We start from the raw sequence: 27,282 nt of genomic DNA, 5'->3' as shown, positions 1-27,282 counted from the left end.
TTTCATGCGCATGATGATGAGTATCTTCGGGGATCAGAACTTCCTGTCTTTACTCTGCTACCTTGATGACTTGATGGTCTTTGCACCAAATGAACGGGAGGCCCTGCAACGGCTGGAGATGGTGTTTGTGCGGTTGCGTGCACACAACCTCAAACTTGCACCGAAGAAGTGTCACCTCCTCCAACGCTCTGTCCACTTCCTTGGTCATGTCATAGACAGCAGTGGTGTGTCCACAGACCCAGCTAAGGTTGAGGCCATTGCTAACGTAAGAAAAGCAGACCTAATGTTTCCTGATGGCCGGACTCCTAACCCCAGGAAAATTCAGTCATTCCTGGGCTTAGTGATGTGGTATCAACGTTTCATCCCAAATTGCTCCACGATGGCTAAGCCTCTCTTCCAGTTGACAACAGGGCCTGGAGAGAAGAAGAGGAGGAAAGGTCATGGGGACAGGCAGAGGCGTGAGAACAGGTACCGGAAGCTTACCGCAGCAGACTGGACCCCTGAGTGTGAAAGGTCCATGGAAAGCCTCAAGGATGCTCTGTTGGCTAGAGTTGTCTTGGCCCATCCGGACTTCTCCAGACCCTTTGTCTTATCCACTGATGCGTCAACTGATGGCTTAGGTGCCGTGCTTTCTCAGGTTGCTCCAGGCGAAGATAGAGCACGCCCTATAGCATTTGCCAGTAAGTCATTGAGCAAGGCTCAGAGCAACTATCCAGCGCACCGTCTCGAATTCCTGGCTCTCAAGTGGGCAGTTTGTGAGAAGTTTAGCCATTGGCTAATGGGACATGCCTTCACTGCATGGACTGATAACAACCCCCTCACCCACATCCTGACCAAACCAAAGCTGGATGCCTGTGAACAGCGCTGGGTGGCAAAGCTGGCAGCTTATGACTTCGACCTTAAGTATGTCCCTGGTCCGAAGAACGTTGTCGCTGATGTGCTCAGCAGAGAGCCCTTTGCAGGTCGAAGCATTGGAGAGCGTCTCCTTCAAGAGCCATATGAGGATCTGCTGTATGGATCGGTGAAACTGACGGGTGTTGTGGTTCAAGATGCCTTCAGGTCGTCCAATGTTCGTCAGTGCACTCAGACGACCAGGAAGAGTGGGTGTGCTTCCACAACTCCACCCCACTTCAGCTCGGTGTCCAGTGCTGAAGTCTCCGCCATCTTTGACAGTCACGTCACCTGGGATGCTGCTGCTAGGGTCAGAGCCACAGCCTTGGCGAGCCATGTTCAGAGTGTCACTGACATAGGCCAAACTGCACTGCCATCTATCCCAAAACAGGTCCTTGGGGCCAGACAGCAAGCTGATGTCGAGCTCGCCCATGTGCTCTCCTACGTCGAACGCCGCCGGCGACCTTCCAGACGGGAGAGATCTGGTGTGCCGCTCAATGCCCTGAAGCTATTGAAGCAGTGGGATAAGCTAGTGTTGGAGGATGGACTTCTATATCGAGTGTCAAAGGACCCAGTCACTGGAAAGAAACGGCATCAGTTCGTTGTGCCCGAAAGTCTGCGGGAGGACACCCTGCGTGGATGTCATGACGATGCGGGTCACCAAGGCCAAGAGAGGACACTCCACCTCATCAAGCAGAGGTTCTACTGGAGTTCTGTGGAACGTGATGTGAGGAACCATGTCAAGTGTTGTAGTAGATGCGTCATGAGTAAAACACCTGAGCCGGAGGGTCGAGCACCACTCGAGAGTATCAAAACTACAGCGCCGCTCCAGCTGGTCTGTATAGATTTCTGGACGGCTGAAGACTCCAAGAACAGACCTGTTGATGTGCTGGTGATAACAGATCACTTCACCAAGCTTGCTCATGCTTTCCACTGTCCAGATCAGACCGCTAAGCAAGTAGCCAGGAAGTTGTGGGACAGCTACTTTTGTGTCTACGGTTTCCCTGAGAGGATTCACTCTGATCAGGGTGCCAATTTTGAGAGTGAGTTACTAGCGGCCCTGCTTCAGATCTCCGGCGTGAAGAAGTCGCGCACCACAGCTTACCACCCCATGGGGAATGGTACAACTGAGCGTTTCAATCGTACTCTGGGGAGCATGATCAGAACACTCCCTCCGCGAGCGAAACAGGCATGGCCACAGATGCTGCACACCTTGACGTTCATGTATAACAGCACTCCGCATGAAACAACTGGATTTCCACCCTTCTATCTGATGTACGGGAGAGTCCCTCGCCTGCCTGTCGATGTGCTGTTCAAGTCTGCCTTGCGGGAAGATGGTGATGTCTCCTACCCGAAGTATGTGGAAAGCCTGATGAAAGACCTTAAGGAGGCCATGGCCTTTGTGGAGAAACATGCCAGCGGTGAACAGAGACGGCAAGCTGAGATATATAACAGGAGAGTCAAGGGTGCGCCGATCGAGCCAGGTGACAGGGTTCTTCTGGCAAACAAGGGAGAGAGAGGACGGAGGAAGTTAGCGGACAGATGGGAAGACGTTGTGTACACTGTCGTGGAGAGCAACCCAAAGACCCACACCTTCCAGATCCGTAATCCTGTCTCTGGTCAGACAAAAGTGGTCCATCGCAACCTGCTGCTGTGTGTGAACTTTCTACCGGCCCTGCCGCAGGGTGACGCTGACAGTGTCTCCACCGACTTCAGTGCTGGTGGTTCGGATGGAAATGACGTCTCTGGTGTGCAGTCTCTGACCTCTGAGGGGGAGATGGACGGGTCAGCTCGGACACAACACTGGGTTTCTCAGATCCCTGTGAGTCATTTGGCAGTGGGTAGCAACCCGCCCACCCTTCCACACCAAGAGGGTCCTGATCATGAAAAGGATGGGAGTGGAGTGGCTGAAGAGGACACCAGTCAAACAGCCGATGGCATGAGCACAGTCTGTCCTTCAGATGCCATCAGCATGGCTTGCAGTGGTACGGACTCTGATCCACACACTACACACAGAGCCTCACTTGAGCCTAGCCGCGTTCACGACGGCTTTAGCACGGTAGTATCCAGAGCAGGCCGCGTGGTTAAACCTGTGAGCAGGCTTATTCAAACTATGAGCAATCAGAAGCTTTTGAGCATGCGAACACATAAGTTTAGTACATGGGCTAGTTCATTGTTCAACGTCAAAACGGCCAATTAGGAACGAGACCCAGCAGTCGGGTAAAGTTTTCTTTTCTTTGTTTTGGGTCTTGGGGAGGTCTAGGGGTCCTCTTTTGGGAGTGACTTTTGTGAATTGTATAGAATGTGTAAGCTGGCACATTTATGTCATCATTGAAGGGTTAGTGACAAGGCCTGCATTTTCCCTCATGAGTTCTTATGGAACAGCCTTGTGGCTTGACAGTACATTGTTGAACAATGTTGGTTCGATTCCTGTGTGTGACCTGACCGTTCTTTCATGTGTTCTATGTATTTTGCCGAATTCAGGAGGGGAGTGTGTAACAGAGTTGTTATTGATAATTGAAGTTCGCCAAAATTATGTTTTATTTTATCTGCACCTTAGAATTGTTCTGGTTGTCCATACAGGCATACCATACATGTGACCATGTATTGGAGCGCCCCCGTGTGGTTTGGAGTGGGTGGTTGCTATGTATATTTGCTGTTAAGCTGCCTGCTCGTCCCTTTTGACTGTGACAACGGACGAGTGTGGTGAGTTGAGATCGTGCTCTGCCGTTTTGTAGATATCGTCGAATAAGATCCTATTGAGAGGATCTAAGATTGTATGATTTGTCAGATGTTTGTTTTCTATTTGTTTTCTGACGGTTAATTTGCTTCGTGTGATGTATTTTACTATTTTAGCGAGTGAGCTAACGTGTCTGTCTTGGAGCCGTTAGCTAGCTACAGTAGGCTAGCTACTGCCCGTCGCGTGGCTGGTGTTTTGACGGCGGGATCTTTTCCCCCTTTCTTTATTTCATTTTGTTCTTAGTATGTAAAGGGCAGCACATCTGAGTGACAGCAACCATCCCATCTGTGTTAAAAACAGGTATGTTTGTGTGGAGAAATGTATGTATGAAGTTTGATATTGTTGAGTGCATAGATACATTTAGATAAATTAGGAATAAGTTAGTAATAAGTTAGGAAACTATACGATCACTTTGCATCTGTTCAAATTAGTTAAATCAGTAGTAAGCTGCGTGCCCTTTTGACTGTGACAACGGACGAGTGTGTATGTAAAGGGCAGCACATCTGAGTGACAGCAACCATCCCATCTGTGTTAAAAACAGAGTGCAATAAAAGCTGGATGAGCGATGAACCTGGCGTCCTGACTGGTGTGTGAGGCAGAGAGAAAAGAGAAGGGTTACAACAGCATAAATTACAACAATAGGCTATTTATCAGTAAGTCTACATTATATCGAATTAAGTTTGATCGAGAGATAATCGGGAGATTCTTGTGGAGACAAACTGACTTATATCCAACTTTGACTTGGATAACTATTGGCCTATACAACAAAGCACGCTCACAACAGTTATGGTAGGCTATCGCTTCGGAAACCTTACAGCACAGTTTGCACCTGGTGCAAGTAGATTTTATGCCAGGGAAGAGTACAGTATGGTGCACTGTGTTTATGCCAGGGAAGAGTACAGTATGGTGCACTGTGTTTATGCCAGGGAAGAGTACAGTATGGTGCGCTGTGTTTCTGCCAGGGAAGAGTACAGTATGGTGCGCTGTGTTTCTGCCAGGGAAGAGTACAGTATGGTGCGCTGTGTTTCTGCCATTGCACTGGAGGGCTAATGTTACCAAAAGCAAATGCATTGAGAGCTAACGTTAGCATGCTAGGATAATTAACACAGCTAGCTGACATTCCAAACATTAGGCTAGCTAACGTCAACATGCTGGATAAAGACAAATAGCTAGCTGGATCAGACAGCTTTTTAAAAACTGTTGCCAATTACAGCTAACGTTATGGTTCGTTTATATAAAGATAGACTGTAGATATCTAACAGTAGCTAGGTTGGCTACTCAGACACGGAGATCATGGTGAAAACTTCCCAATATGTATGACAACCACAAATACAATTAGGCCTATAAAACGTACAAATTATATAATATTAAGAGACTGCAACTATTCAATTATTCTCAAGATGAGAAAGGGTTCAGAGCTGCCTTACCATGTTGGATAGATGGTGAAACGGCGCAGACAGCAGGTGCGGGAGGCAGACAGATTTCAGTTGGAGGCGGTGCAGGGGAGTGGAGGCGGGATTTTCAAACTTTAGGGTGACGCCAAGAATGGGAAAAACGTCACGAATTCGGAGTATTTTTACCCCGAGTCAAATTGGACTGAAAATGTTACGCTTCCAGTTTCTCAAAAACGACAAAACGGATATATTTAATGTTTTTATTGTGTTTCTTCAATGTCCTATTGTGCAAATAGCACGTTCAAACTCAAAAAAAGTGAAAATCACCATGTTAATCCTTTAAGCTCTGTAGCCTACACTCGAATACTGACATATACTTCAACATTTTCAGGTAAATTGATGGATTTGATATGCAAACAAGACACATTTGAAAGAAAGACATTCAATATAAATGTATTCAAACCCACTCAGCAGCACTGCTAAATTAGTACAAATAAGCCTAAATGTCCCATATGCTTTGTTATGGGTTTTTATCAAGCCCCCAGGATCAGTTTGGCGCATTGAAGCCACCATGGGCTTAGAGGCCAAGCTCGGTATTGCAAGTCACGTGACGGCATGCAGCCCAAAAGCCTTATTTCTATAAGAAATAGATTATAATAGATAGGGCTAGAAGAGGAAAACATTTTTTTCTGGGTCCCATTCAACATCAGAGACCAATCTAAAAAAGATCAACTCTTAACTCATGTACCTATTTTTTTTTTTTGAAGCCACCAATACCTGTATCAAGCCGATTTTAGAAATATGCTGTGAACGAGCCTCGGGGACACTGGGCACGCGTTCATGAGTCCTGCGAACTCGGCGGAAAACATGTCACCAAAGGAAGACCCGCACTACTCTAGTTCTGATTGGCTAGTTTAAGGGAAGTAATTAGGTATTCTCCTCAGTTCTTAACTACTTCTTCATACTTTGTGCTAGAAACTTCATTCGAACTTTAAAATGTTCATCGTCTTTAGCTGTTTCCCGGATGTATTCAGATTTTTTAATAGTTTTTATAGTTTTTTAGTAATTTAACTTTTAATAGTAATTTTTGTGCCATTGAAACTGCTGGCGGAATGTTCAGTATCATTATGTTTTTAGAGTGGTGGCAGCTGTTGCTTTGAAAATATTCACACATTTTGTAAACTGCTGGCACTACAGTTTTGAAAGCTCACACACATATTATACATCAAAACATTCACACAACTGTGCTGACTCGTACAATGTAAGTATCTATGCTGTGTGACTTATAGTTTTCACGGTATGACGATTTGTTCGGCAACTGTGCTCCCCATTGAAACATGTGGCGCCGGACTCTAACTTTTGAGCTGCTAATTTGGCATTTTTACACTTTTTCTAACTTGTTGCTATGCCTACAGTTTTAACAGCTCATACACATATTATACATCAACAGACCGGGAGGGGGTCTCCTACCACTCTGTAGCATAGAACCTTGGCATCTTGGGTAGTTTTCTTTTAATCCTGATTTAATCCTGTTTTAAGCAGTTTTTGATACTTTAGAAGGCTTTTATTTTGAAATGGCACATCAGAATCTCATGACACTCCACTAGTCCGACTGTGAGGAGGTCTCCTACCACTGTGTAGCATAGAACCCGTGACATCTTGGGTAGTTTTCTTTTAATCCTGATTTAATCCTGATTTAAGCAGTTTTTGATACTTTAGAAGGCTTTTATTTTGAAATGCCACATCAGAATCTCGTGAAACTCCTTGAGTCAGACTGGGAGGGGGTCTACTACCACTGTGTAGTATAGAACCCGTGACATTTTGGGTAGTTTTCTTTTAATCTTGATTAAATCCCGATTTGAACCTTTTTTTTAAGGTGGACCGGATAATTCCAAACGGGTTCTGAGAAACGGGTTCTAACTTCAGCGTCGTCATGTGTATTGTAATTACCTGAAGGCATTATTACCATTGCAAGTAAGCATGCCATGTAATGTGTAGCTCACGTTACAAATTTTGGCCTAAAATGATTATATGAATAGGCAGCCATGTTCAATGCCGTCTCCAGTTATATGATACCTCCATGGTTTTTGTGTGTGGCGACATGCACCAAAGATAGCAAATGTCCGGTTGTCACTCCCTCCCTCCCTTGTGTTGTTGACCTGCAGTTCTATGTTGCCACCACAAGAGGCAGTGGTCACAGAACATCAAAATAAAGTCACTATGACACTTTCCAGATCTTCGATGTAGTGGAAAAAGTGCCTGACTCCCATGTGGAGGGGCAGGGGTTCAAACACTGGTGTGGGAGACTTTTTGTCACTGGATATTATAGAAGCTATGTAAACATGAGGTTACCTGGTGGTGCTATGTCAGTTATTGAATTTATGTGCAGTAATTGAATATTTGAAATACTCCTGTTTTGAAATTATACCTACAGTATAGGTGTCTCAGTAATTACCCATTATATATATTAGGCTATACTTTGCATGTATTTACCAGGTAAATGTTTAGAAATTGGGGGACTATGAAAGGAAGGGTTACCCCAAAAATGGTCGGAGTAAGTTCATTTAGCAATAGAAATCCATAAGCCTAGGGCCAATGGGCCTAGGATATAGACAATAAACTACTGGTGGAATGGTGGTGGAGCAATAGTGGGAGCATTTCCGCTGTCCCTGACGCTAATAATCTGCCAGAGGTCCGCTTGCCATTAGATCTGCAAATGGCCAGGAACCCGCCAGCAGATTCAGCCGGATGTCCGCCAGCTCGACCATCGGGGACCCGCTGTAGGTCCGCTAGCCTTGAGCCTGTTATCTGGGTTTATCCCTAGCTCTTCTCAGTCCCGTTGTCGCATTACGCTCGCTCATGCCAGACAACAGTCCTTTGCTGGTCCATTCACTTTGCCGTCAAAATAAATCGGTGTCGGCCTATTTAGGACAGGCGCTCATGTTTACAAGTGTCAGATAAACATGAAACTTCACTTACCTAAGCAAAAGGGTCTATTTTAACAAATGCTGGGTTTTGAAGCCTTGGCGGTACCATTTAATAACTTATTTAGATGCATTCTGTCCAAGTAAAATTATTTTTCCGAGGTAGTCTTCTTCTGTGATGGTGGCAGTGCTTTGAAGCTTCAAAGGACTGTTGTCTGGCATGAGCGAGCGGAATGCGACAACGGGACTGAGAAGGGCTAGGTTTATCCCTTACCTTTGTCCAGAAACAGAAGTTGAACCAATTGCAGCAAAATAGCTAACGTTACAGGAATCATCAGTGTAACTGGTTTAGCCACTTGGTGCCATACCATTGTTCCGACATCTCATTAGTCTGACGTCTCACTAGTCCGAAACATCCCATTGTCGGTTGGACTCTTGAGCCGTCGGAACAATGGCATGTCTGATGATCGGTGAACAAGTTTCGGACTAGTGAGACGTCGGATCAATGGTATGTCGGAACAGTGGGCAGTCCCCTAGCCACTGACCGCTACCATTAATGTTATGGAAGCTGCTGCTAGTTGTTGTGAGCTCATGAGCTAACTGGCTATTATGCTCTTATTGTGCTGGATTAGCATTGGAAGCATTGGAACTGATGTGTCCAGGAGACAAGACCTATCTTAATTCATTAAACATTATTTCATGTCATTTCAATTCACAGCTACTTCAGTGGCATGACAAGCTTCCGTCCTACCAGTCCTGAACAGAAACAAGCCAGCCACGCACATAAGCCAGGCTGGGCCTGGTCTGGTTATTCTAAGCGGATCCGGAACTGTAGGCACTAGCACGTCTAACTTCCGGTCCGCACTACCACCGTTCCTTCCTTTCCGAGCGGTTTCTCCCTCCGCCGCTGTTCTGCCTCAACGTCGCTCCACGTGTGGATTTTATTCGATTTTTCCCCATAAATATCATAAATATCGACATCCAGATTGGACCAAATGGCGACATCGTTCGAGCAGCTGAGAGCGAATGTGGGGAAGCTCCTACGAGGAATCGATAGGTACCGATACCTTTGAAACATGACATACAAGCAAAAGCTAGTAACGAGGCTAACCGTAACATAATCTGATGAAAAGTGTGTCTAAAATACTGATATACGGACTGATTTACTGTTGTATCAAAGTGCGCAGCATCTCTCCAGTAGTTGACAGTCGAGCCTGATGTATAATGCTATAACAGCTAGCTTAGCTAGCCAGTCCAGGGAGTGATGGCCAACTAGTTCCAACAACCATTTGCTAACTAGCTAGTCACTTGCATTCAGCTAGTTAACGTTCCCCTTGCTAGTGATCGCTTTTTGTTGTTGGAGGTGCCTCGTGATTGGTATGCTGTGTATGTTTTTGTTGTTGTCATCTATGCCTGATATCTGTGATCATCATCTCTCAGGTACAACCCAGAGAACCTCGCTACGTTGGAGCGCTATGTGGACACGCAGGCTAAAGAGAACGCGTACGACCTGGAGGCTAATCTGGCCGTCCTCAAACTGTGAGTGGTGACCTGTTGGGTCCATTCTTCTTTTCCCTAAACTGCACTTGCCCGCCTCTCTACAAGGATCTAAAGCCAATGCGTTGTTGTAGGAGTCCTTCCTGTCATGGGAAATGGCACAAAGGAACCCAGCAAGACAATTTGTCTTACGCTGTTAATAATGATAAGGTCTGTCTCATAATGATGATGTGTCTGCAGGTACCAGTTCAACCCCGCCTACTTCCAGACCACAGTGACATCACAGATTCTGCTCAAGGCACTGACCAACCTACCCCACACAGACTTCACGCTCTGCAAGTGCATGATTGACCAGACACACGTATCCCTTTGGTGCTTGGGAGACACCGCTGTCAGTCCTTGATGCTGACTGGTTTTAACTTTTCCTATAAATCGACACCTCCCCTATTATATACCTTAGCAGACATTAATAATTAGGGGAGGTGTACATTTATGGTTTAAGACAGTTTTTTGGGGTCAGTCTGGCTTTGTTCACACGGCAGTGAAATGTGACCCAAATCCTATCTTTTTGCCTACATACGACTCAGTTCAGATTTTTTCATGACCGTGTGAACAGCAAGTCACATGAAATCTAGATAAAAAAATAAATAAATCCAACCTGGGTCGCTTTCAGAGGTGGTATTATATCGGATACGTGTCTGATGTTTTGCAACGCGCCCGCCGTCTGAACAGTCATGTCGCGTTTAATGCAACTTTTACGTCATTCTAGAGCAACAGAGTGACAATCGTCACAATTCTGTGCCGGTTCCTTGGTGTTAACTGCAAAATCGACAAGTTATGTGAACAGCTTAACGAAAAAAATCTGATCTGTGTAAAAAAAACAGAATTGAGCATTAAGACCTGCCGTGTGAACTAAGCCTCCTGTCCTGTAGCTTTTCACCAGCTTCTTATAGTGTAACCTGCTGCAGGGTTTCTCAAAGTAGGTGCCACAGCATCCATGGGTGCCTTGATGCAAGTCCAGGGGTGCCACAAAATCCTTTGATAATATTTGGAATTTACGAGTGTCACTTATAATGTTATTTTATATCAGTTTAAAACGTCAACTACAGAACTGTTTTCAATCAGTTCTAACCAAGATGGATATTTTCTCACATTTTTCCATGGTAGCCTTCATATCTCGACAAAAAATTGATAGCCACTACTTTCGGTTGAGGGGTGACGTTGTAGGCTAGCTAATGCAAATGCGCTCGCTAATGTTGCCTGTCGGCAGATGTCAGAGGCTAGCCTGATAACAGGGAAATATGGATGTTTCTTAAGAGAACAAATAACGTGGCACCCATTCAGCAACGCACATCGGAGACAGTGCCCGAGCAAAACTACACAAACTGAGGCTTTACAGCGATTGCTTCCTCAAGTTTGATTTTAACTGGAGTGGTGCTGCTACGTGACCCACACCGGTATGCCTGATCTGCAGAAAGAAGTTGACTAACACATCAATGGTACCAAGTAAATTAGCAAGGCCCTTTGAAACAAAGCATCCAGCATCCAGTTCCAGAGACATTTTAAGAGACTGAAACCACAAGACATGAGCATAGAACGTAGAGTGGACATAACTGCCTAGAATTGTGTGTTGGGTGAGAGACACTGTCATTGGTCCCCTGCTAGTGTTGCTTTTCCCTTGGTCTCAGGGACTGAGAGCTAAATGAGTTTTGGCAGAATCCTAGGGTCAAGGCCTGATCCTGAAGATGGGGGCGGGGGAGGGGGGGGGGGGGTTCTCTGGGGTCGGCTGTGGGGGATAGTGTGTTTCCTTGACTACAGTGTCGCAGCAGGAGGAACGCCCCATCAGGCAGATCCTCTACCTGGGGAACCTGCTGGAGACCTGCCACTTCCAGTCCTTCTGGGTACGGAGACATACACACACACACACACACACACACACACACACACTCTCGTCATGTCTCTCTTCTCCATTTCCAGTCCTTCTGGGTACGGAGACACACACACACACTCTCTGGGTACGGAGACATGCACACACACACACACTCTCGCTCTTGTCATGTCTCTCTTCTCCATTTCCAGTCCTTCTGGGTATGGAGATGCAGTCTCTCTCTCCATCTTTCTCCCTCTCTGTGGAAATAGACTATCTCTCTCTCTCTCTCTCTCTCTCTCTCTCTCTCTGCCACATTTAGACCTTCTGAATAGGGGGATATACAGTTTCTCTCCTCTCTGTGTCGATGCCCCACTCTCACGTCCATCTTCATATTATTGTCTGCTCCAGTCCAGCCTAGAGGAGAACAGGGAGCTGATTGACGGCATCACAGGCTTTGAGGACTCTGTACGCAAGTGTGAGTACTACTATCATTTAGGCCTCTTGTGATTCATTTGATTAGCTTCATATTGCAATTGTGAACATATGCGTTTGGGACTATCGCAACTAAGAGTCGGTGGTCAATTCTCTCTCTTTTTCTCTCTCTTTCTGTCTCTGTCTTCCTCTCCTCAGTCATCTGCCATGTGGTTGGAATCACCTACCAGAACATCGAGCACCGACTACTGGCCGAGATGTTGGGAGACCCCCTGGGTGAGACCACCTGACTGTCCCGGTTAACTAATTAACTAAGGCCTCAATGCAATTCATAAATCAGTTTTGCATTGAGTGTGCTGGGCGCACGTGGACGAATCATGGGCGTTTATGCTGTCTGACCAATCGCATGCGTTTATGCTGTCTGATCAATCACATGCGCTTATGCTGTCTGACCAATCACATGCGTTCACAGTGCGCTGTGAGCAATTTCACAGACAGACAGCAAACGTTTCTCAAATTTTTGTTCTGATTTTTTAATATATATGAAGGTGGCAATATCAGGCAAAAATAATCACAATTATTATTTTTTGTCATAACCTCGCAGTCCTACTCTCCAGCCAGCTATGTCTCTCTCCAGACTCAAATATCACGTTGAATGGCTGCGCTCCTCATACTACACAATAGAGTCTGTGCCACTTAGCCACCCAAGCTGGTGTTCTGAGGGCGTATCGATGGGTCACAATTGAAAGTGACAGGTCATAGCAGCAAATGAGAGACGCTAGCTCAGGTTAGATGGGCGGGGCATATCTATGGGTGGGAGCGCCTGATCGCAACAGTCGTTACTGATTGGTGTCGCAGGGATTCCTGCGAAACCAATGAATTGCCAGGATTTGAGCACCAGATTTTTGCATGGAGTGTCCCAGACCCATAGAGAGATCTGCAGCAAGCAGTAACGTAGTTAGCGTAGCTTATGTAGCGTATCAGCGAAAGAACTCTCATGGGTCTGGCGCTGAGACTGTCTCTCTTTACGTAACTTGAAAGTGACAGGATTCATCTGTCTGGACGTCCTTTCCTGCTCACTGCTATTCTATTCTATACTTCCCCCTCTGGCTCCTCCTGCTCACGGTCCTGGTCTCTGCAGACACACAGGTGAAGGTGTGGATGAGCAAGTACGGCTGGACAGAGAACGAGGAGGGGCAGGTCTTCATCTTCAACCAGGAGGAGAGTGTCAAGCCCAAGAACATTGTGGAGAAGATCGACTTTGAGAGTGAGTCTCTGCCTTTCGCCACAGTCACGTGGGGCTGCGCCTGTTTGTCTCTCCATGAGAAGGTTGTTTGAGGAGGTTTTGGCGGTTGTCTATTGCACATCTTCCAAGTTTTCAACTTATTCTCCTCTCCCCATTTCATCTCAATCTCTCTCTCTCTCTCTCTCTCTCTCTCTCCTTCCCATCTATTCCTTTCTTTCACAGGTGTATCCAGCATCATGGCTACATCTCAGTGATTCTCAGACACCTCAGCACCAACACACACACTCACACACACACAACCACTCACAGAAGACTTTACCAACCAGGTCATTTTTCTCAAGCCAATATTTTCGCAATAAATGTAATTTTCCTTTCAAACTGTGGGTTTAGTGTGTCCAATTATTTTTATTCCATTGTCTGTGATAAGAGTAGACATTAAAGAATTAAGAATACAGGTATGTGCTATTTGCTTATGTGCTATTTGCTTTGCTTATGCTGTCTGACCAATCACATTAATCACACACACACACACACACTCATCCTTGGGAAAGTACACAATTCTCAGTATTTCCTCTCCTTGGTTCCAAATCAGGGTGTTCCCTGATAGAGCGGGTATCTTATATCAGAACCGGTAGCCAAAATACACTGAACTGACAATGAAAGATGATTTATGGAGTTCTAAAATGTTTGCATACAATATTTCATAACGTTGGAGGCAGTTATTGGTAACAAAATTATACCCAATTGGGCAGCAGAGAGCGTAGTTGCACCCACTTTCACTATCCTACAGGTGTACTCTTTCTCCCGAGAGGGAGTGGCCAGCCGACGTACAAGAAGGTATGGACCAGGAATAGGAAGGCAATCTCAGGAAAATCTCTCAGAGGCCTGCTCGGTAAGTATTCAGCAATAAGAATATCCAGTGTTTGAAAGGCAACGGGAATTTTGTGAAGCTATGAGTGACGGTACAGAAGAGGTCGTTTCCGCTGTCGAGAAGGATACCGGCGAGGCTGACGAGGGACCGGGAGATGAGCTGGGAGGCTCGGGACGGTGGCTGTCGTCAATTCTATCCGGCTATCCTAAAAACGACCATGAAAGTAATGCTATGATCGTGGATGATGGGCTGTTTGTGGACCACAGCTTTCCAACGGGGGATATCCTACAGCCTGCAATTAAATGGAAACGTCCAAAGGTAATACGACACAAAACGGACGGATTTAAAATTAAAGTTAACCGGTATTATTTGTTACGAGAGGGAGAAACTTTGTGAATTGCATCCTTGAAATGTTAACTTTATTCTTGTCAATGAATCAGACATTCTATTAATCATACCCACAAACATAACATGTGATATATAATTGCCAGTATGTCGGCGTGAAATATTTTTCATTGTAAGTAAGTAAGTTTTATTTATATAGCGCCTTTCACAGCACGAATGCACAAAGCGCTTTACAATACAAATAACACATAAAAAAGGAAGAAAGAGCGATATACAAAATACAAGGCAATTACGACATACAAAATACATTAGGCAGTTACAAAATACAGTACAAGGCAGTTAAAGAGGAAATACAAGAGCAGGAGCAAGCAACAAAAGCGTCTGCTCTGAACGAAAGCCGGAAGAAGAAGCCTACATTGGTTTCATGAGTGTGGATCTGTTCAATAAGTGATGATGAGGCAGAGCAGAAAGTGTCACAACCACAACTTATGCCACATGTGGTTTTTAGTCTCTCTCTCTCTCTCGCACACACACAGGTTTTTGTTGCCTGTAATACCTGTCGTCTAGTAAATACCAATCAAGTAGTAGCAGCTTCAAGCTCTCTCTCTCTCTCTCTCTCTCTCTCTCTCTCTCTCGCACACACACACAAAAGGGTTTGTTGCCTATAGTGTTGTCTAGTAAATACCAATCAAGCATCAGCTTGAAACAGTGTGTTTAGGTAGAAGCAGTGGTGTAGTGGAGAGTATATGGAGTATACCCACATCTTTATGGACCCACAGTATACCCAGTTCACTACTAATGTAAAAACGACATTTCTGCTGCAGTACACCCACTTGTTTAGTCAGAATATATCCACTTCTTTTGTCTCCACTACACCCCTGGGTAGAAGGTATAGTATTTTCTTCAGAATGCATTAAATCAGGCTGTCATGGTTCCTGGTTCTATGAGCATCCAATTAGTGCTGTGGACAAAGATGATCCTGTCTAACTGGTTTTATTCACCAGGCCCTCAGCTAACATACCGCTGACCTATTTCTGCTTGCTGTGGGCTGTCTGTTTGTTCTGTGCTGTGGTGAATGTGTGGTAACCAATAAAGTCATGCCAATCAACCAATAAAGACTTATATTAGAGTTAAGACATCTCTATACACTCTTGCGCTGTATAATCATACCTGTACTGAACCAGCAATGTGTAGGCCTACAATATGTTTTTATATCCATGATCATTTCCTTTTTCCTGTCCTGTCTTAGACTTGCACACACACACACACACACACACACAAACACACACACCCCTCATCCCAGCGGTGTCGAATAACACTTTGAAACAGCTCATTCTCTGACATGTTGTGTCTTGCTGTGTCTCTCTCCTCCAGGATATCTGCCCCACACCCCTGTTCATAGTTGATGGAGCCACGCGCATGGACGTGTGTCAGGGACTCCTCAGTATGTACTACCTAACAGCCCTCTCCTCTCATCTAAATAATAATAATAACAATAATATTAATATAGTAACAATACAACAATACAATAATAATAACAATAATACTAATATAATAATAAAAACAACTAGAAAGTACATTTCCTGGAGAAAATGTGAGGTGCGCTAGCTGCTGCAGCTGTATGTAACAGCTACTGCTAGTACTACTCCAGACCGGCCAATCTCCATGCACCCATCGGCGAAGACCGTGCGTCTCTAGCCCACTCAGGGGCTGAGTTGTGGGGTCCGTGGTGTGGACAGTGGCGTGGTGGTGAGACTCCGCCCCTTTTGGTCATAGCCAGTCAGGGACGGTGTACTCCTCTCCAGGCTACCTACCGGCCCCCACCAGTGAAGATCATGTGTCTCTATTCCACTTTGGCTGAGTTCTGTGCTACTACATTAGTTATAAAAGGGTGTATGTACCTTTAAGAGAGGCTGCACATGCACACAAATTAAAAAAAAGCAACAGCTGCCATCACTCTAATCCCAACTGACACTGATCCTAGACATGGTCCAATACAGACAGCTCTATCTCGAAAACTATAAATGTTACAGCTTATATATTGACACCACAGGAATCCTGAGAACTTGCAGGACATTTCTCTGTATAATATGTCCGTATAGCTTAAACACATGGTGACAAGTTAGAAAAAGGGTAAAAATGCAAAATTAGCAGCTCAAAAGTTAGTGTGGCACCATACGTTTCAATGGGGAGCGCAGTTGCCGAACAAATCGTCATATCGTGAAAACTATAAGTCACACAGCTAAGATACCTACATTGAACGAATCAGCACAGTTGTGTGAACGTTTCGATATATAATATGTGTATGAGCTCTTAAAACTATAGGCATAGCGACAAGTTAGAAAAAGAGTAAAAATGCAAAATTAGCAGCTCAAAAGCTAGAGTGCGTTGCCATACGTTTCAATGGGGAGCGCAGTTGCCGAACAAAGCGCATGCGCACAGCGTGCTGGAGCAACTATGCGCGCTGTGTGCATGCGTGCTGGAGCAAGTGGGGAAGCTATTTCGTTTCTAAAGACTTTCTAAAGACGTTTCTAAAGACGTTTCTAAAGATCATATTACAGAGGCATGTGAAAAAACACAACAAGCCCTCGCTCTATGTAAGCACAACTAGCGATTCATAAAGACAGATTGATGAAAACAACGGTTTCGCTGTAGAAAATAGATTTTTTAGAAGCTGCATTCTCAATGCCCCGTCCGCCGCCATTACATGGATATACTTGGCTCGCGCTGGATTTTAAATTTCTTCTACAGGCCTCCGAATTACACCAAAGTTATCTCGGTGAGTGAAACGTCTTATAATATGCCGTAAATAAGGTCCAGGTTGTCAAAAACGAGCATTCTCCTTTAACATGTTTTTGAATGATTTTTCAAGGTGCCCACCCACATCCATTGTATGACCTAAACGGTGGTAGAGCAATTATCAACTTTCTCAAAAGTGCTAGTTTTGTCAACTTCTTGATCTGAACCATTGTATATGATCATAAGTAACCTTAAAACAGTGCTAAACATGATTTTTCCCTTTACTACACCTTTAAGCCTCCTGCCACCATGTCCAGGTTCCTGCAAGCTGGCAGATATTTATTTGGGACGTGCATGAAGCAATAGGGCCTCTCTGACCAGCCTGTGTCTGAGCGAGGCTGGTCTACCTGTACATAATCTAGCCTCTACTGTACCTCTGCGGCCTCGGCCTCCTCTACCGGGTGCCTCTGCGTCACTCGTCAGTATTGCTTCCGCCCTCACTGAGTTTGGTTTTGGGTCCTCTGATATATTATGACCACCTGCCGGTTCGATCCCGGCATTGTGATGAAGTGTCCTTGAGCAAGACACTGACTGAGCAAGACTGACGTACCGGTAGTAAAAAGTAGAAGTATGCGATTTGGAACACAGCCTCTTTCTCTCACCTGCCCCCCCCCCCCCCCCCCCCCCCTGTTGCCCTGGTCTTCTCTGTTTTAGATGACTGCTGGTTCCTGTCGGCAGTGGCGTCCCTCTCGCTGCATCGCCCCCTGATGGAGAGGGTGGTGCCTGCAGGACAGAGCTTCCAGAAGGGATACAATGGCAGCTTTCACTTCCGGGTCAGGCTCTGAACTGCTAATTTGTCAACCATTAAATGGACGACTGTGCAAAGAAGAAAGAATGGAGTTAATGAGCTGTTTCCCTCACTGACATAAAAATGAATCTGTTTCTCCCATTCTCTCTTTCCCTGTGTGTGCTTGTATGCATGTGTGCCTGTGTGTGTGCGTTCGTACCTGCGTACATGTGTGTTTGTGTACTGTATGTGTTCATCATGCCTGTGTGTGTGTGTGTGTGTGTGTGTGTGTGTGTGTGTGTGTGTGTGTGCGCGCGTGTGCGTGTGTGTAGTTCTGGCAGTACGGCCAGTGGGAGGAGGTGGTAGTGGATGACCTGTTACCCACCCAGGAGGGGAAGCTGATCTATCTGAGCTCCTCAGAGAAACAGGAGTTCTGGAGCGCTCTGCTGGAGAAGGCCTACGCCAAGTCAGTCTGCGTGTGTGTGTGTGTGTGTGTTTGTGTGTGTGTACATACAGTCTACATATTCCAGAGGGAAGCAAAAAACAGTTTCACCTGGGGGCCAGATAAGTGAGCTGTAAAAACTGTTCCCTCAAGTCGTGAAGGTACCACAGTGTTGAGAGAGTGGACGACATGGTCAGGACACCAAATCGAAGAGTTCATAGTTTATCCTCCGTATGGCCAGCTGAGAATTCCACACTCTGAAAATCTATTGGTCGGCGCGGCGAGGTTGGCGCCCACGCTGGGGTCAAAGTTGAAATAATTTGAACATTGAGCGCAGGAACTCTGCAATAAAACTGTAGTAAAACAATAATAGAACATGAATTATCCCTACTCGTCCTGACAGGGAGGTGTGTCTGTTGAATTCTACTTTGACACGCCTCTCTAATATCTGGCTGACCGTAACCAATGTCGTGTTCAGAGTGTCCCGTTGACAGTACTGACCCTGTCCCTCCAGGCTGAAGGGGGGCTACCGGGCCCTGAACATGGGCTTCCCCCACGAGGCCATGGTGGACATGACAGGGGGGGTGACAGAGGTGTCTGCCATACCCAGGGACGTGCTAGCCTTCCTCAAGCCACTGCTGGCCAAGGGAGCCCTCATCAACTGTGCCAACTCTCAGGTGGGTGGGGGACAAAGCCCTTTATATTTGAATAAATAAATAAATAAATAAATAAATAAAAAACCCATAAATATTAAGTGTGGTGTTGATGTAGCCTGGCATCGCCAGCCTGATTGGGTCTGGCAAGGCCAGGCTAGTGGTGATGCTCATTCTGCAGAATTCAGTTTATTAACTGTGAGCTGTAAAGTATTGAAGTTTGTCAAAGACAGCTGAGTACGGCTTCAACTAGATTCTTTTCTAACCTTCATTCTGAGGCGAAATTCGCATTAAAGTTCACCAAAGTTGAACTCCACGCGAAGGACCGATGTGAAGTGAATGGGAGGCGAATATTAATTTCGCCCCATGTGTGACCGTACCATTATTCTTCTGACATTTGAGAATTGTGTGTGTGTGTGTGCGTGTCTGCGTGTGTGTGCCTGTGTGTGGGCGGCCTGCTGGGTGGGGGTCTTCCTCAGGGCCCTCTGGAGCAGAGGAATGAGCAGGGCATCATGTTCAGACACGCCTACTCAGTCACTGGGGGGGAGAAGGTAACAGCGCCCCCTACTGCTGGATCCGAGTAACACATACATGCAATGTAAATGATTACAAGTGTCCCGTTCACAGCCGTGCTGCTTCACCCAGGCTGCTTCTAGGGCAGAACACATGGGATAAATTCGAAATATAAGAAATAAGAAATAAGTGAAATAAGCATCTTGAGTTACATGTCTGTCTAAATTCAAAATATAAGAGCTCCAGTGCACACCGGGGGTATAGAGAAGACTTAGCTTAATGGTTACCGCAAACAAGGCGTTTCGCTCTGGGCTTCCTGCCTCATTGTTCGCAGTAACCATTAAATAAAGTCTTCTCTATATCCCCGGTGTGCGCTGGATCTCTTATATTTTGAATTTAGACAGACATGTAACTCAAGATGCTTATTTCACTCTGACGCACGTTCTCTCCCCATCCACTCCCTCCCTCCTCCCCCCTCTCCCTCCTCCTCTCTCTTCCCCCTTCCTTCTCATCTTCCTGAATCCCCCCCCCCCCCTATCCAACCCCCTGGTGTCTCCCCCAGGTGAAGACCAGGTATGGGAGTGTAGAGCTGGTGCGCGTCCGGAACCCCTGGGGCAAAGTGGAGTGGGTTGGGCCTTGGAGCGACAGCAACGGGTCAGCAAGCAATCAGCACGTCGCAAAAGGTTTATTTAGCATGGAATATGTTGTAATAATGTGTGTGTGTGTATGTGTGTGTGTGTGTGGTGTGTGAGCGTGCGTGTGTGTGTGAGTGCATATGATGTGTTTGTGTGTGTGGGGGGGGGGGGCTGAGTGTGTATATGTGATGTGTCTGTGTGTTTGCGTGTGTGTGTGGTGTGTGAGTGTGCGTGTGTGTGCGTGCATATGATGTGTGTGTGTGGGGGGGAGGTGCGTGTGTGTATGTGATGTGTTTGTGTGTGCGTGCGTGCGTGTGTGTGTGCGTGCGTGTGTGTGCAGGCCGGAGTGGAGCAGCGTCAGTAAGGAGGAGCAGATGCGTTTGAACAGAGTGGCGAAGGAGGATGGAGAGTTCTGGTGAGTCAGTCTTCCTCTCTCTGCTCTCTGCTCTCACTCTTATCTTCTCTCCCCCTGGCATCTAGCTTCATTACCTCTCTATTCATCTGTCCTAAACATCCCTCTCTCTCCCTTTACCCTTCATTCTCTCTTTCTCAATCTCTTTCTCTCCCTCTCCTTCTCACTCTCTCACTCTCTCTCTTTCTTCCTCCCCTCTTCTCTCTCTTTCTCTTCTCTCTCTTTCTCTCCCTCCCTCTCTCCCTCCCTCTCCCTCTCCCTCTCCCTCTTTCTCTCCCTCTCCCTCTCCCTCTCCCTCTCCCTCTCCCTCTCCTCTCCTCTCTCTCTCCCTCTCCCTCTCCCTCTCCCTCTCCCTCTCCCTCTCACTCTCCCTCTCCCTCTCCTCTCCCTCTCCCTCTCCCTCTCCCTCTCCCTCTCCCTCTCCCTCTCTCTCCCTCTCTCCCTCCCTCTCCTCTCCCTCTCTCTCTCTCTCTCTCTCCCTCCCTCTCAGGATGGAGGTACCAGACTTCCGTCAGAACTTCGAGCTGATGGAGGTGTGTCACCTGACAGAGGAAACTCTCAGTGAGCCTGGCAGCGCCCAGCACCCCTGGCACTGCACATTGCATCATGGGAGTTGGGTCGAGGGCCTTTCCGCAGGGGGATCGCCCAGAGAACGTAAGAACAGATACTGCTACACACATGATCATGGGAGTAGAATTTAGGGGGGACACTGGGGACATGTCCCCATCAATATTCAGAGACTACTGAATTGTCCCCAGCAATAATTTGGTACACAAACGCTTAACAGATCCCCTTCTCTACTAGTCCTGCCTCCCTAGCCCAATATCGCTAGTAGGACTGGTTTGCCGTTTCTTGCTAATGCGTGAGAGGCTGACTGTAGTATCTGGTTGAATTTGGTTGTGCGGCTACAAAGTTCAGAGCCTCCGTCAACACCACAGTTCTGTGCACATAAATACAGGAAATATATATACGGTATGTGTATATGTATATATGGGAAAATCCTCATGTCTTGTATTGATTCAGTATTGAAAGTGCATTTTATTTTTCAATACGGGACAATCACGTATTAACGGTACCGACTTGCCTACTATTGCAAACATGGCCAGATTTGAGCCACAACGAGGCTCACTCACCTACTGAATTGCATAACGTTAGTAAACAAACCAGACATGTAATATTTAGGTAGGTTTTTTGAACTCTATCAGTTGTATGCAGCAAGTGCACATGTGACCCAAATGCATGATCATCAGTTCAGGAGGTTAAAGAACCAGCCGTCAGGATAATTAGATCTGACTGTAGCTCAAATGTAGGCTTTTTTATTTTATATAGTGCAAAAAAAACCTGCTTGCATTTATGTCTCTACCAAAGCCCAAATCAAAAATATACCTTTGCACATCACATTATCATCTATGTAATTGAAATGTATGTGTGTGCTTGTGTGTGTGTATCTTTGCACATGTATGTTTGTAACTGTGTGTGTGTGTGTGTGTGTGTGTGTGTGTGTGTGTGTGTGTGTGTGTGTGTGCGCAGGTTGGTTCTGGCAGAACCCTCAGTTCCACCTGACCCTGCTGGAGGAGGACGATGACCCGTCGGGCCCCGAGCTGACCTGCTCCTTCCTGGTGGCCCTCATGCAGAAGCACCAGCGACGCAAGGGAGTGAGCCTGGCCATCGGTCTGGATATCTACCAGGTACACACACACACGCGCGCACGCCGCACGCACGCACACACACACACGCGCACGCCACACGCATACACACGCACGCACACACATACATCATATGAGTGTGTTCCTTTCAATGTGTGTGTGTGTGAGTGTGTGTGTGTGTGTGTGTGTGTATGTGTGTATGTGTGTATGTGTGTATCCTCCTCAGGCCCGATCAGAGCACAGCTACCTTTCCTCTCTGGACCTCAGCTTGCTCCGCCCCGTTCTCAGCACCCCTGGCTACTTTCAGCGACGGGAGGTTGTGATTCGTGGTCGCCTAGCGCCCGGCCATTATGTCATCATCGCCTCCACCAAGCAGCACAACCAGCAGGGCGAGTTCATCCTGAGGGTGTTGACAGAGAAGGGGAACACTGCGACGTGAGTGGACGTTTCGACGTGCCCAGGGTGGGATTCAAACCCTGGTCTCCCGCTTCCCGGCTACGCCGATGAAAAGCTAGCTCTACCAACATAAAGAACACAAAGATGAGATGTCTACTGCACAATGAGCCTTCAGGGATGACAGACATTTTGTGGTTATCTACTAAGTAAATATAACATACTAAGTAAATATACCAAGTATTTACTTAGTACTTCATGTAGTTTGGTTAAGTTGATATGTGGTAGATCTGACTCAGCAGTTTTTGCAGGCCAGCAGAGAAGCCTGGTGCAGAGGAGGAAGCCACGCCCATCAAGGTAGAGAAGAACAACACGGTTTCTGACAGTAGATACCAGACCTGGGTCAATGCTTAACTGCTTGTTAAAAAAGTAAGACCTGCTTCAACAATGGACGGTCTTGAGCCTTGGTCTGGGTCTGGGTGTTTAAACTGCTCTGGGTCTTGAGGCTCTTGGTTTCCAGGGGTTGGGCTTTGCTATGGGTCTAGTGGGTTCTAGTTTTGACTCCCATCACTGGTCTCTCTTACAGCCCTTGACCCCACACCTGGCAGCTTTCCCTTCTCCTGGCGCAACCCGAAAACTGGTCTGGGTCTTGTCATGGTCTTGAGGGTATTGGTTTCCAAGGGTTGGGCTTTGCTATGGGTCTAGTGGGTTCTAGTTTTGACTCCCATCTCTGGTCTCTCTTACAGCCCTTGACCCCACACCTGTCAGCTCTGCCCTCTCCTGGCGCAACCCGTGAACTCTTCATGAAGCACTGCAACAAGGTGAGATGACACCCACCGTGTCATGCTTTTAGGGTGCAATCCTCATTAGAGCGGAGAACCACGAGAGCGCATGACTTCCAGGGCGCAGTGATATTCGGATGTGAACGACTTCCGGGTGCGCTCGTTTTCACATCCGGATATCACTGCGCTCTGGAAGTCATGTGCCCTCGTGAGCCTCTGCTCTAATGAGGATTGCGCCCTAAAAGCATGACACGGACACCCACACTATATGTGTTCCTCATGTTTTCACACCCTATTTTTGTACCTCTCGCCACAAGGGGCAGTGCAGGCCGTTGGAGCTGTTCAACCTGCTGACAGAAGCCATCCAAGGAGGAGGTCAGTGTTTGGTTCTGTATAACCCATGACCCCTACTCCCCTGTAGTGCTTTATCTATCGAGCAGTTACAGTTACAATTATTGTATTTGTGTTTGCAGTGCTGGCCGGCAGTGAAAAGAGGCTGGTCCTGGAACACTGCAAGAGCTTCGTGGTCCTCATGGATGTATCCTTCTGTCTCGCAGCCCCACAGTCTACTCGTCATGGTAGTCGGGCTCAGTCTTCTTGATCATCGAGGTTGAATCATGCATGTTTGTGCTGGGGCTCAAACCAGAAGCCACTGTTCTGTGCCACTTTCTTGACCCCCCCTGACCCCAGAGCCAAGGTCTGGCCCAGCTGGACTGGCAGGAATTCCAGATGCTGTGGAACAAGATCAGGAAGTGGACGGTAAGGTCAAAGGTCAACCGTGGTCAACTCTGACCCAGCCCAGCCCCTCTGACTCCATCTGCCTGTCTGGAGTATTTACAGTATCATCATGATTGTTGTTCTTGTTTTGATGAGTATTTACAGTATCATCATGATTGTTGTTCTTGTTTTGATGAGTATTTACAGTATCATCATGATTGTTGTTCTTGTTTTGATGAGTATTTACAATATCATCATGATTGTTGTTCTTGTTTTGATTAGTATTTACAGTATCATCATGATTGTTGTTCTTGTTTTGATGAGTATTTACAGTATCATCATGATTGTTGTTCTTGTTTTGATGAGTATTTACAATATCATCATGATTGTTGTTCTTGTTTTGATGAGTATTTACAGTATCATCATGATTGTTGTTCTTGTTTTGATGAGTATTTACAGTATCATCATGATTGTTGTTCTTGTTTTGATGAGAATTTACAGTATCATCATGATTGTCGTTCTTGTTTTGATGAGTATTTACAGTATCATCATGATTGTTGTTCTTGTTTTGATGAGTATTTACAGTAACATCATGATTGTTGTTCTTGTTTTGATGAGTATTTACAGTATCATCATGATTGTTGTTCTTGTTTTGATGAGTATTTACAGTATCATCATGATTGTTGTTTTTGTTTTGATGAGTATTTACAGTATCATCATGATTGTTGTTCTTGTTTTGATGAGTATTTACAGTATCATCATGATTGTTGTTCTTGTTTTGATGAGTATTTACAGTATCATCATGATTGTTGTTCTTGTTTTGATGAGTATTTACAATATCATCATGATTGTTGTTCTTGTTTTGATGAGTATTTACAGTATCATCATGATTGTTGTTCTTGTTTTGATGAGTATTTACAATATCATCATGATTGTTGTTCTTGTTTTGATGAGTATTTACAGTATCATCATGATTGTTGTTCTTGTTTTGATGAGTATTTACAGTATCATCATGATTGTTGTTCTTGTTTTGATGGGCCCCATACTGTAAATGATCTACGGTACAAACATTTTACTGCAACTTGGCTGACCTGCAGCAACTGGTTAGGGTTGGTGGATTATAAATTGAATGTATATTGTTTTTTGTTTAAGCATCGGTAGGCCCTCTACACTATTAGGGGAACCTTGTACACCACAAATACATTGCACCGAATATGATACTGTATGGTTCTTTATCTAATAATAGGTGCAGTTTGAGCACCGCACCCTGGGACAGAAAATACTTTATGATAGACATCCACGACTTGTGACTCCCTTGATTCAATTATGATTATCTGTGTCTGAGCTAACTCAATAACGACATGATGACTCATCTGATTCAGTCAAGACGTCTATTTACATTTCACTGTGGTGATTCAGTGGCGACTTTAATCCGCTGTGTGTTCACTTGACAGGATATATTCATGACGTTCGACAGAAACAGAACTAAGTATCTGGAGTACCCGGAAGTGTCACCAGCCCTGAAGGCTGCAGGTAACAGAACACACACCTGCTCAGACAATTCTGTTGTATACCTCTAGAGGGCGCCCACACACTATTTTCACACTTATTTCACACTCAGACCACAATTCTGAGCGCAAGCCAGCAGCATTTTACAATGCCTGAACAGCAGGGGACTGAAGCAGAACTGGTGTATTGATCTGTGTTCGTTTGGTCTGGTCTGGCAACACAGGCTTGCAGGTGGATGACTTTGTGTTGCAGCTGATCGGCCTGCGCTACACGGAGCCAGACATGACCATCAGCTACCCCGGCTTCCTGTACCTGCTGATGAAACTAGACAGCATGACCCGTAAGCAGGAGGAGGGAGGGGGAGTGGAGAAACAGCGTGAGGGGGGAGAGGGGGGAGGGTTTGGGGGGAGACAGGGTGAGGAGGGAGATGGGGGAGGGTTTGGGGGGAGACAGGGTGAGGGGGGAGAGGGGGGAGGGTTTGGGGGGAGACAGGGTGAGGGGGGAGAGGGGGGAGGGTTTGGGGGGAGACAGGGTGAGGAGGGAGAGGGGGGAGGGTTTGGGGGGAGACAGGGTGAGGAGGGAGAGGGGGGAGGGTTTGGGGGGAGACAGGGTGAGGGGGGAGAGGGGGGAGGGTTTGGGGGGAGACAGGGTGAGGGGAGAGAGGGGGGAGGGTTTGGGGGGAGACAGGGTGAGGAGGGAGAGGGGGGAGGGTTTGGGGGGAGACAGGGTGAGGGGGGAGAGGGGGGAGGGTTTGGGGGGAGACAGGGTGAGGAGGGAGAGGGGGGAGGGTTTGGGGGGAGACAGGGTGAGGGGGGAGAGGGGGGAGGGTTTGGGGGGAGACAGGGTGAGGAGGGAGAGGGGGGAGGGTTTGGGGGGAGACAGGGTGAGGGGAGAGAGGGGGGAGGGTTTGGGGGGAGACAGGGTGAGGAGGGAGGAGACGAGGAAGGAAACAGTGGAAGGGAAGTAACAGGAGTCAGATATTAGATTGTACGAGAGTAGACATACGAGAGTACCACCGTTACATGTGCATATGCATGATTAACCCATCTTTGTTCTTGTGATATGTTTGTCCTCTGCAGATAAATTTCAAGCCTATGACATGGTTGGAATGGGCACTGTATCTGTCAACTACAGACAGGTATGGGTCACACAGAGGGACACAACAAAGTGCAGAAATCACACACAGCATGATCACACCGCATTACAGATAACAACAATCTTAATGTTGAATAATGACTGTCTCTCTTTTGATTTTCTCTGTTTCTAGTGGCTCCACATGACAATGTACAACTGACGCTCTCGCTGGACCTCATTTTTTCTGCTGTTGTTTTGTTTTGATTACAGCCGATCATTGCAATAAAGATTTTATCCACCCATGCCAAACATATTATTTTATCCACCGACTCAATATAACAACGTTATGAACATCGCAGCCATGGCAACCAAGTATAGCCCATGTAATTTCCCTCTGTGTAATCTGTTCACAGCCTCTATTCCCCTCTGTCCTCCCAGAGAGCAGGCATGTATCAGAGGTCTGTAACACTGGAGATTATCCAGAGAAATGATGTTCTGTGTCTGTGTGTAGGGCCTTGACGTTGGGTGTGTAAATATCCGTTTGGAGGCATCATGCTCCTGTGATAGTTGTGCTGGCCAGCGGTACACACACACACACTATACCCAACGCAGGGGGACTGAGCAATTTCCTGTTGATCCATTGTTATGCGCTGTTCATGAGTTGGAAACTGAACTTGAAGAAGTCCAGCTGCTGGACTTTGGGTAGACTAGACTGGGCTGCCCTCCACACACACACTCTCTCTCACACACACACACACACACACGCTCTC

At 46.4% G+C, this 27,282-nt stretch overlaps 2 protein-coding genes across 3 annotated transcripts; both read left to right on the top strand.

The window, feature by feature from the left end:
• Positions 1 to 8,840: 8,840 nt before the first annotated feature.
• On the top strand, positions 8,841 to 13,366 carry eif3k (eukaryotic translation initiation factor 3, subunit K). 2 transcript variants are annotated; one of them, XM_084439768.1, is made up of 8 exons: positions 8,841 to 9,006; positions 9,390 to 9,488; positions 9,687 to 9,807; positions 11,273 to 11,347; positions 11,725 to 11,791; positions 11,947 to 12,024; positions 12,890 to 13,015; positions 13,217 to 13,366. In XM_084439768.1, exons 1-8 carry the CDS (start codon positions 8,945 to 8,947, stop codon positions 13,246 to 13,248), a joined length of 660 nt encoding a protein of 219 aa, XP_084295894.1. In that variant the 5' UTR covers positions 8,841 to 8,944; the 3' UTR covers positions 13,249 to 13,366. The 2 variants fall into 2 exon arrangements, with proteins under 2 accessions (XP_084295894.1, XP_084295893.1); XM_084439767.1 differs by having other exon boundaries at positions 11,270 to 11,347.
• A 580-nt stretch (positions 13,367 to 13,946) lies between these two features.
• LOC311308653 (calpain-9) lies at positions 13,947 to 26,811 on the top strand (the record flags this gene model as incomplete). The annotated part of the gene is made up of 21 exons (XM_084437660.1): positions 13,947 to 14,183; positions 15,585 to 15,654; positions 17,664 to 17,782; positions 18,069 to 18,202; positions 18,693 to 18,855; positions 19,311 to 19,382; positions 19,907 to 19,998; positions 20,320 to 20,394; positions 20,882 to 21,045; positions 21,922 to 22,079; positions 22,264 to 22,472; positions 22,742 to 22,787; positions 23,017 to 23,070; positions 23,177 to 23,251; positions 23,530 to 23,587; positions 23,686 to 23,750; positions 23,903 to 23,971; positions 25,384 to 25,462; positions 25,662 to 25,778; positions 26,518 to 26,576; positions 26,706 to 26,811. The coding sequence occupies 21 exons, from the start codon at positions 13,947 to 13,949 to the stop codon at positions 26,730 to 26,732; spliced, it is 2,142 nt and encodes a 713-aa protein (XP_084293786.1). The 3' UTR covers positions 26,733 to 26,811.
• Positions 26,812 to 27,282: the final 471 nt, after the last annotated feature.

The sequence above is a fragment of the Borostomias antarcticus genome, assembly GCF_949987555.1.
Source record: "Borostomias antarcticus genome assembly, chromosome: 1".
In the NCBI taxonomy this organism is placed as follows: domain Eukaryota; kingdom Metazoa; phylum Chordata; class Actinopteri; order Stomiiformes; family Stomiidae; genus Borostomias; species Borostomias antarcticus.
The sequence above is the reverse complement of the archived record's forward strand: the minus strand, read 5'-3'. Positions and strand labels throughout refer to the sequence as shown.

Bases quoted from the DNA above. Each gene is read 5' to 3' on its own strand.
- eif3k (XM_084439767.1), top strand. From the start codon at position 8,945: ATGGCGACATCGTTCGAGCAGCTGAGAGCGAATGTGGGGAAGCTCCTA. The intron at 9,489-9,686 runs GTGAGTGGTGAC...ATGTGTCTGCAG, and splicing joins AATCTGGCCGTCCTCAAACT to GTACCAGTTCAACCCCGCCT. The intron at 11,348-11,724 runs GTACGGAGACAT...TGTCTGCTCCAG, and splicing joins GCCACTTCCAGTCCTTCTGG to TCCAGCCTAGAGGAGAACAG.